Source organism: Mobula hypostoma, chromosome 3 (genome assembly GCF_963921235.1).
Source record: "Mobula hypostoma chromosome 3, sMobHyp1.1, whole genome shotgun sequence".
Classification (NCBI taxonomy): domain Eukaryota; kingdom Metazoa; phylum Chordata; class Chondrichthyes; order Myliobatiformes; family Myliobatidae; genus Mobula; species Mobula hypostoma.
Window position 1 is genome coordinate 19,112,994 of NC_086099.1, and position 10,770 is coordinate 19,123,763.

The 10,770-nt window shown below is 41.4% G+C and overlaps 1 protein-coding gene across 2 annotated transcripts in view; it reads left to right on the forward strand.

Annotated features, from left to right (window-relative positions):
- dcaf12 (DDB1 and CUL4 associated factor 12) overlaps positions 1-1,313 on the forward strand; it is an 82,200-nt gene extending 80,887 nt beyond the window's left edge. For both annotated transcript variants that reach the window (XM_063042058.1, XM_063042059.1), the window contains one exon: positions 604-1,313. In XM_063042058.1, the coding sequence (XP_062898128.1) occupies positions 604-762 (159 nt within the window). In that variant the 3' untranslated portion in view covers positions 763-1,313. The remainder of the gene's footprint in view (positions 1-603) is intronic.
- Positions 1,314-10,770: the final 9,457 nt, after the last annotated feature.

Consider the following 10,770-nt stretch of genomic DNA (forward strand, 5'->3'; position numbering starts at 1 on the left):
TTCAGGTTGGAGGAACAACACCTTATATTCCGTCTGGGTAGCCTCCAACCTGATGGCATGAACATTGACTTCTCTAACTTCTGCTAATGCCCCACCTCCCCCTTGTACCCCATCCGTTATTTATTTATATACACATTCTTTCTCTCACTCTCCTTTTTCTCCCTCTGTCCCTCTGACTATACCCCTTGCCCATCCTCTGGGTTTCTCCCCCCCCCCCCCCGGTCTTTCTCCCTGGGCCTCCTGTCCCATGATCCTCTCATATCCCTTTTGCCAATCACCTGCCCAGCGCTTGGCTCCATCCCTCCCCCTCCTGTCTTCTCCTATCATTTTGGATCTCCCCCTCCCCCTCCCACTTTCAAATCTCTTACTAGCTCTTCCTTCAGTTAGTCCTGACGAAGGGTCTCAGCCCAAAACGTCGACTGTACCTCTTCCTAGAGATGCTGCCTGGCCTGCTGCGTTCACCAGCAACTTTGATGTGTGTTGCTTTTCAATTTGCCCTTTGTTTCATTAGTTAAGATGTAAATGACAGTAAATGTAAATGACTGATAAATTTTTACTCTTTTAATTTTGCTTTTCTAATGGATTTATTTTATATTATTACAGAATCACGATGATACATGGAGGAATTACTTTTCAGATATCGACCACTTCCCGAATGCGGTCTACACACATTGTTACGACTCCTCTGGAACAAAGCTTTTTGTTGCAGGGGGTCCCCTGCCTTCAGGTCTTCATGGAAATTATGCAGGACTATGGAGCTAACAACCTCTTGCCATGTACTGTATTTGCTGATCAATTGTACTTTTTATTTCTTGGGTTTTCACATTTCAGTAATCCTTCCAATGTTTTAAATATTGTGTGAAATACACAATATTTTCTGTTCAACTATATGACTGTCTTTTATTTCTTTTTAATTTGTGTCGGTGCTTCAGTTTTTCCCCTTTCCTTCCTGATACAAGTTTCTTACTGAAAATGTATGTAGATTTAAACTGGTTCACTACTGATAGTGAGATAGGATCCATTAATTAAAGCTTGACCACTACCAGATTTTCTGTGAAAGTTTGGAGGGGTGTAATGTGTGTAAAGGTACTTTGTGTCAATTAAATACAAAAAAACTTAATTGATTCTGTGCGGGAGTGATGCATTACCTTCACATATATCAAAATATGTTAACACTTTTAGTCCATGTTTCAGATGGACTTGTAATTCTACTTGTAACAAAATGTTGAATGTTTTGAAGTATAGGTCTAATGATACCCAAAGATTCATAAATTATTAATAAAGCTGTATGAATGGAATTTGTACATTTTTAAATTGTAACTTCAAGCTATCAGGCATTCAGGGCTTTGCATCTGTATTTTGAATGCACAGCATATGGTTAAAAATGACTTGGTCTCTTGGGGACGAGGGTATTTTCACTAACCAGGAAACTATTAAAATGGCCATGTCACGTTACTGCTGGTTAATACAGCTATTTCAATAACTTTTCTCTTAATTTGAGAGAACAGTATGCTTTGATAGAAGTTTAACATCTGCAAGAAAATATCTGGACTATTTTGCTTACAACGAGCAGTCGTTTTATAAAACCACTACTACGTATTTCATAATGGAATCATAAGATGTATTAAGCCTTTTTTTTTCACTGAAGTAGTTTATTTGAAAGTATTCTTGATAAATAAATAACAGGAGTCGTGTTAGTAACTTTCCTGTAATATCATGGGCTCTTAACATGGTAAGCAGCCTCATGTGTAGCACCTTGTCAAAGGCCTTCTGAAAATCCAAATATACAACATCCATTGCATCCCCTTTATTTATCCTACATGTAATTTCTTCAAAGAAATCCAATGGGTTCGTCAGGCAAGATATTCCCTTAAGGAAACCATGCTTAATCTCGTATAATCTTCTCCTGTATGACCAAGTACTCCATAACCTCTCATCCTTAACAATTGATTCCAACATCTTCCCAACCACTGAGGTCGGGCTAACTGGTCTATTATTTCCTTTATGTCGTCTCCCTTCTTTCTTAAAGAGTGGAGTGACATTTGTAATTTTCCTAGAGTCCAATGATTCTTGAAAGATCATTATTAATGCCTCCAGAATCTCTGCCACTACCTCTTTCAGAACCCAAAGCATCTGATCTGGGTGATTCATGCACCTTTTGGTCTTTCAGCTTTTTGAGCACCACCTCCCTTGACATAGCAACTGCATTCACTTCTCTTCCCTCACACCTTTCAACATCTGTCACATGGCTAGTGTCTTTCACAGTGAAGACTGATGCAAAATGCTCTTTTAGATTATCTGCTATCTCATTGTCCCCCATTATTATTTCTTTGGCCTCATTTTCTAACGGTCCTATATCCACTCTTATCTCATTTTGTTATATATATTTGGAAAAAGCTTTTTCTATCCACCTTGATATTTGCTAGCTTGCTTTCATATTTCATCTATTCCCTTTGGATGATTCTATTGGTTGTTTTCTGTACATTTTTAAAAGCTTCCCAATGCTCTCTTCCCACTAATTTTTGCTTTGTTGTATGCCCTTTCTTTAGTTTTTGCATTAGCTTTGGCTTCCCTTGTCAGTCAAGGTTGTACCATTTTGCCATTTGAATATTTATTCGGTTTTTTTATACATCTATCCTGCTCCTTGCTCATTTTCCACCAAAACTCAAGTCATTGCTACTCTGCTGTCATCCCTGCCAAGAGCTCCTTCCAATTTACTTTGGCCAACTCCTCTCTCTCGTACCTCTGTAACTTCCTTTACTCCACTGAAATACTGCCTCCTCAGACTTTACTTTCTCCCTATCAAATTTCAAGTTGAACTCAATCATATTGTGATCACTGCCTCCTAAGGGCTCCTTTACCTTAAGCTCCCTAACCACTTCCGATCCAGTATAGCTGATCCCCTAGTAGGCTCAGTGATAAGCTGCTCTAAACTGCCATCTCATAGGCATTCAACAAACTAACTCTCTTGCGATCTATTACCAACCTGATTCTTCCCAATCGACCTGCATGTTGAAATCTATGACTCATACTTTTTGACACACCTTTTCTATTTGCCATTATAATCTGTATTCCACATCCCAGCTACTGGTTGGGGGCCTGTATATAACTGCTATTGGGGTCCTTTTACTTAACCCAGGGTCATTTTCTTAATTTAACCCACAAGGATTCAACATCTTTCAACCCTATGTCACATCTTTTAACCCTATGTCACATCTTTTTACTCCTTGCTATATCATTAAATAAATATAAAGGCCATAAAATACAGGAGCAGAGTAAGACCAGTCCACTCTGCTATTCATTCGGGCTGATTTTTCACCTTTTTTTTTTCTTGCCTCAACCACGTTCTAACATGTCTAAGTCAAGCTCAAGAAATATTATTTATGTTCAGTTGCATGTCTTCTTGGGGGAGAACTAATCTGACACAATCGTGTGCAAACGTGGACTGATTCATCCAAACTTTAAGACTGTATAGTTTGCTCTGACTTTTAAAGCTCAGTAGTGTTAAATATTAGAAGGCACTGAAACATAGGATATTGTAAACAGTTTTTAAACAGTATTTGACTGGAAGAAAGCACTTGTGTCATCATCTTTCATTCGCTCTGGTTGGAGATTTGGTGAAAAGTTTGTTGAGATAGTCTTGAGGTCATTCCTAAATTAAGGAATCCAAAGACAAAGATTCACCGGGTCTGCTGTTGTCTGGCTGCAAAGATCCTGGCTCCTTATTAGAGGATCACAGGACAAGGAGATGAGACAAGGAAATTGCTTAGCCCATTGGGTATGTGACATTTTAAAAAGAGCTGATCGACTTAATTATATGTGAAATGTTTTCTACTTTTCTACATGTATGAAGATCTTCTGTCTCTACTGCATTTTCAGGTAGTGGGACCCAGACCCCTTCTCTCCTTTGGGTGGAATAAAAAAATCTTCCCTTGCCTCTCCTTTCAATACTGTCAATTATTTTAAATCAATGCTCTTGGTTTTTAAGCCCATGTACCAAAGGATTTTTCCCCATTATTTCAACCCTTTTGCAATTTTATTCTCAATTATATTCCATTATTTGCTCTCTTAAATCAGAACAGCCGCTGGAAGAAACAGGATCCTCCAGTGGCCACCCATTTTAATTCAACTTTCTATTCCCATTCTGATATGTCAGTCCATGGCCTCCTCTACTGTTGTGATAAGGTCACACTCAGGTTGGAGGAACACTACCATATATTCCATCTGGGTAGCCTCTGACCTGATAACATGAATATTGATCTCTCAAACTTCAGTAATGCTCCCCTCCCCCCTTCATTCCCCATCCCCTTTTCCCTATCTCACCATAACTCCTTGCCTGCCATTGCCACTCTGTGGTGCTCCTCCCCACTTTACTTTCCTCCTTGGCCTTCTGTCCTCTCCCATCAGATTCCTCCTTCTCCAGCCCTGTATTGCTTTCAGCAATCAACTTCCCAGCTCTTCACTTCATCCCCCCACCCGCTTTCACCTATCACCTTGTTTCTCTCTCCCTTCCCCCACCTTTTAAATCTAATCCATCTTTTTTCTCCAGTCCTGCTGAAGGGTCTTGGCCATGAAATGTCAACTGTACACTTTTCAATAGGTGCTGCCTGGCCTCTAGCAGTTTGTGTGTGTTCCTAGCATGTGCGTTCTTACCTTGGCTACTATTTTCCAATTCTGGCAACATGGTTGTCATTTTTTTTTCAGTAGTGCAATCGTGTCTTTCCTATAACATTGACCATAAATCTGCTTAAGCTATAGCCTAATCATTTGCTATTCAAACTTAATATCATTGTTATTTATTATATTCTTTGCTTCAGCTGATAAAGGAGAAAATGCCGTATGGTAAGGAAGAGGAAGGCGGTAGTGGTAGGGGACTTTTTAGTTAGGGGGTCAGACAGGCGATTCTGTGGACGCAGGAAAGAAACTGGATGGTAGTTTGCCTCTCAGGTGCTAAGGCCTGGGATGTTTCAGATCACGTCCAAGATATCCTGCAGTGGGAGGGAGAACAGCCAGAGCTTGTGGTACATATTGGTACCAATGACATAGGTAGGAAAAGGGAAGAGATCCTGAAAAAAGACTACAGGGAGTTAGGAAGGAAGTTGAGAAGCAGGACCGCAAAGGTAGTAATCTCGGGATTACTGCCTGTGCCATGCAACAGTGAGTATAGGAATAGAATTAGGTGGAGGATAAATGCGTGGCTGAGGGTTTGGAGCAGGGGGCAGGAATTCAGATTTCTGGATCATTGGGACCTCTTTTGGGGCAGGTGTGACCTGTACAGAGAGGACGGGTTGCACTTGAGTCCCAGAGGGACCAATATCCTGGCGGGGAGGTTTGCTAAGGCTACTGGGGAGAGTTTAAACTACAAACGTTTGTAGAATTGTTGGGTAGGAACTGAACTGCAGAGACTGGGGAAGAGGCAGTTGGCTCACAAATAGAGAAAGCTTGGAGACGGTGTGTGAGGGAGGATAGACAGGTGATAGAGAAGGGATGCGCTCAGATGGACAGTTTGAAGTGTGTCTATTTTAACGCAAGGAGTATTGTGAACAAAGTGGATGAGCTTAGGGTGTAGATCAGTACTTGGAGCTATGATGTAGCGGCCATTACAGAGACTTGGATGGCTCAGGGACAGGAATGGTTACTTCAAGTGCTGGGTTTTAGATGTTTCAGAAAGGAGGGGGAGGGAGGCAAAAGAGGTGGGGTGTGGCACTGTTGATCAGAGATAGTGTCATGGCTGCAGAAAAGGTGGACGCCATGGAGGGATTGTCTACGGAGTCTCTGTGGGTGGAGGTTAGGAACAGGAAGGAGTCAATAACTTGGAGTTTTTTATAGGCCGCCCGATAGTAACAGGGATATCGAGAAGCAGATAGGGAAATAGATCCTGGAAAGGTGTAATAATAACAGATGTCGTGATGGGAGATTTTAATTTCCCAAATATCATTTGGCATCTCCCTAGAGCAAGGGGTTTAGATGGGGTGGAGTTTGTTAGGTGTGTCCAGGTTTCTTGACACAATATGTAGATAAGCCTACATGAGAAGAGACTGTACTTGATTTGGTGTTGGGAAATGAACCTGGTCAGGTGTCAGATCTCAGTGGGACAGCATTTTGGAGATAGTGATCATAGTTCTATCTCCTTTACAATAGCATTGGAGATAGGAACAGACAAGTTAGAAAAGCGTGTAATTGGAGTAAGGGGAATTATGAGGCTACCAGTTAGGAAATTGGAAATTTAAATTGGGAACAGATGTTCTCAGGGAAAAGTACGGAAGAAATGTGGCAAATGTTCAGGGGATATTTGTGTGGAGTTCTGCATAGGTACGTTCCAATGAGACAGGGAAGTTATGGTAGGGTACAGGAACCATGGTGTACAAAGGCTGTAATAAATCTAGTCAAGAAGAAAAGAAATGCTTACAAAAGGTTCAGAGAGCTCGGTAATGTTAGAGATCTAGAAGATTATAAGGCTAACGGGAAGGAGCTTAAAAAGGAAATTAGGAGAGCCAGAAGGTCCATGATACGGCCTTGGCGGGCAGGATTAAGGAAAACCCCAAGGCATTCTACAAGTATGTGAAGAGCAAGAGGATAAGATGTGAAAGAATAGGACCTATCAAGTGTGACAGTGGGAAAGTGTGTATGGAACTGGAGGAAATAGCGGAGGTACTTAATGAATACTTCAGTATTCACTATGGAAAAGGATCTTGGTGATTGTAGTGCAGACTTGCAGCAGACTGAAAAGCTTGAGCATGTAGATATTAAGAAAGAGGATGTGCTGGAGCTTTTGAAAAGCATCAAGTTGGATAAGTCGCTGGGACCGGATGAGATGTACCCCAGGCTACTGTGGAAGGCGAGGGAGGAGATTGCTGAGCCTCTGGTGATGATCTTTGAATCATCAATGGGGATGGGAGAGGTTCCAGAGGATTGAGGGTTGCAGATGTTGTTCCTTTATTCAAGAAAGGGAGTAGAGATAGCCCAGGAAATTATAGACCAGTGAGTCTTACTTCAGTGGTTGGTAAGTTGATGGAGAAGATCCTGAGGGGCAGGATATATGAACATTTGGAGAAGTGTAATATGATTAGGAATAGTCAGCATGGCTTTGTCAAGGACAGCTCGTGCCTTACGAGCCTGATTGAATTTTTTGAGGATGTGACTAAACACATTGATGAAGGTAGAGCAGTAGATGTAGTGTATATGGATTTCAGCAAGGCATTTGACAAGGTACCCCATGCAAGGCTTATTGAGAAAGTAAGGAGGCATGGGATCCAAGGGGACATTGCTTTGTGGATCCAGAACTGGCTTGCCCACAGAAGGCAAAGAGTGGTTGTAGACGGGTCATATTCTGCATGGAGGTCAGTGACTAGTGGTGTGCCTCAGGGATCTGTTCTGGGACCCTTACTCTTTGTGATTTTTATAAATGACCTGGATGAGAAAGTGAAGGGATGGGTCAGTAAGTTTGCAGATGACACAAAGGATGTAGATGTTCTGGATAGTGTGGAGGGCTGTCAGAGGTTATAGCGGGACATTGATAGAATGCAAAACTGGGCTGAGAAGTGGCAGATGGAGTTCAACCCAGATAAGTGTGAGGTGGTTCATTTTGGTAGGTCAAATATGATGGCAGAATATAGTATTAATGGTAAGACTCTTGGTTGTGTAAGGTCAGAGGGATCTTGGGGTTCAAGTCCATAAGACACTCAAAGCAGCTGCACAGGTTGACTCTGTGGTTAAGAAGTCATACGGTGTATTGGCCTTCATTAATCATGGAATTGAATTTAAGATCCGAGAGGTGATGTTGCAGCTATATAGGACCCTGGTCAGACCCCACTTGGAGTACTGTGCTCAGTTCTGTCGCCTCACTATAGGAAGGATGTGGAAGCCATAGAAAGGGTGCAGAGGAGATTTACAAGTATGTTGCCTGGATTGGGGAGCATGCCTTATGAAAACAGGTTGAGTGAACACGGCCTTTTCTCTTTGGAGTGATGGAGGATGAGAGGTGACCTGATAGAGGTGTATAAGATGATGAGGCATTGATTGTGTGGATAGTCAGAAGCTTTTTTCCAGGGCTGAAATGGTTGCCACAAGAGGACACAGGTTTAAGGTGCTGGGGAGTAGGTACAGAGGAGATGTCAGGGGTAAGTTTTTTTTTTACTCTGAGAGTGGTGAGTGCATGGAATGGGCTACTGGCAACGGTGGTGGAGGCAGATACGATAGGGCCTTTTAAGAGACTTTTGGATAGGTACATGGAGCTTAGAAAAATAGAGGGCTATAGGTAAGCCGAGTAATTTCTCAGGTGGGGACATGTTCGGCATAACTTCATGGGCTGAAGGGCCTGTATTGTGCTGTAGGTTTTCTGTATTTAAGCATCCGTTAACATGGTTCCCTATCACTCAGTATCCATCTACTTCTTTTTAAAATGCCTTGCCTTGCATTTAAATTCCACTTGCCATTTTTCTGCCCAACTTAGTCTATATATGTCTTTGTACCAACAAAAGCTTTGTTTATTAATGTTGCAGCAATGTTACTCTACATACAAACCTCTTTGATTATGTTCCCTGCATTTTAGGTTTATTTGATCAATATGTTATAAGAAGCAAGTCTTTGAGCCTTGTGGAACATCACTGATAACAACCTTTTGCTTGATGTTATACAGAAGCATCAGTCAACAATTATCTTCTATAATAAAAGTGAAGTGTTTACTGATCTGACCATGTCACTGGGAAAAGCAACAGAATTAACTGCCTTGAAGACACTCAATGACTCTGCCTTCACTCAAGTGGAGAATTTTAAAGATAAATTGGGTGGTGCCTTATTCTGGAACTTTTAGACGTCTCCATGAATGGAAATATATTGGCATCCCACCCTGCTGAACCCTATTAGAATCTTGGTTGTTTCATTTCTTCCATAATCCAGTGAATTCAGGACCAGTTCTCTCACCCTTTGCTCATGTGTCAACCTCTTCCTCGAGGAGATCAACCGAGTGAAACTTCTCTGCACTGCTTCCAATGCAAGCACATTCCTCCCCAGATACAGCGACCAACTACAACCTCAATAGTACTGTGTAAGGTTTCATTAAAACTGACTTTTATAGAACAAAGACAAATATTTCATTTGCCTTCATATTTTCTGCTGTACTTCAGTGTTGACTTGGTATTTTGTGTGCTGAGGCTGCCCCACCCTGATTTATAGCAATATAGCGTAGTCTCACACTATTATACATAATTTAAACTGACTAGTTACTGCTTGGCAATGTGTTGCCTTAAATTCTCTATCAGGTATAAGCTTTTGTTTTTCTATATCTTAACCTATATGTGCTTTGGCATTCAGATGTTCTAGATTTGTCAGTCCTATCAATTTTGTGGGAGTATCTTTACTCTGAATCCATTGATTATTAAGTAGCTTGCATTGCTTTGAGATTGATATACCTTTAAGTAGCCATAAGTAAATTACTGCTATGTTCTTAAAATCAGCCTATCCCACTTTTGAGCATTTATTCAGACATTCTCCATCAGTGTTAAATATGGTATTAAGATCAGATACTTTTTCACTGTTAATTCCTTTTATCTGCCCAACAAAGTCCCTCAAATTGCACTCCCTCTTTTTGTGATTACTACGTACTAACTAAAGAAGTTCTCAATGTAATTTTGGAATTCTGTGCCTTTTAAACTGACCAAAAGCTGTGTACTATTGATGCTTCTGGACATATCTTCAGTGATGTTCCTGGAATCATCAGGTGATTCGGGTGGAAACAGTAAATGTTAAAGATAATTGAAACCTGTTGTTGCTTTCTTGGTGCTTTTGTACTTGCAAAATGTTCTTCTAAATCCCTTGGATCGTTTTAAGGTCCTGTTCTTCCTGCTCAGTTTGAAGCTATCTTGACTTTGAATAGAACTATTCTACTTTGTGTTATGCAGAACTGTTAGTATTTTGTTAGACATCTTTCCATCAGTTATCAATAAGGACTTAACAAAACTGTTGCAGATGATGAAGCAAAACTTCACCTGTGAATCTGTTGGGGTTGTCTACTGTATCTGGTACTCTCAATGCAGCCGCCTCTACATTGGTGAGACCTGATGTAAGTTGGGGGACTGCTTTGTCGTGTACCTCTGCTCCATCCACCAAAAGTGGAATTTCCCAATGGCTAACCATTTTGATTCCTATCCCCATCCCCTTTCCGACATGTCAGTCCATGGCTCCCTCTTTTGCCATTATGAGGCCACCCTCGGAGTGGAGGAGCAACACCTCATATTCTCTCCATGTAGCCTCCAACCTGATGGCATGAACATTGATTTCTCATTCCAATAATTTATTTTTCCCATCTCCCTTCACTCTCCTATTCTCCACTCTGACCTCTTGCCTCCTCTCACCTGCTTTTCATCTCCCTCTGGTGCCCCTTCTTCTTCCCTTTCAGCCATGGTCCACTCTCCTTTCCTATCAGATTGCTCCTTCTCCAGCCCTTGACCTTTCCCACCCACCTGGCTTCACCTATTATCTACTAGCTAGTCCTTCTTCTCCTCCTCCCACCTTTTTCTTCTGGCGCATTTCCCTTTCCTTTCTTGTCCTGATGAAGGGTCTGGATCTGAAATATTGACTATTTATTCATTTCCATAGATGCTGCCAGACTGGCATTCCTCCAGCATTTTGTGTGCATTCCTCTGGATTTCCAGCACCTGCAGAATCTGTATGGTCCAGTTTCCGTCCCTCTTGTACTGATGAATTCTTGAAGGAGTTTTTCCTTTAGTTCACATAATTGCACAGGTCTGTCAAGCATCACGTACCACCAAT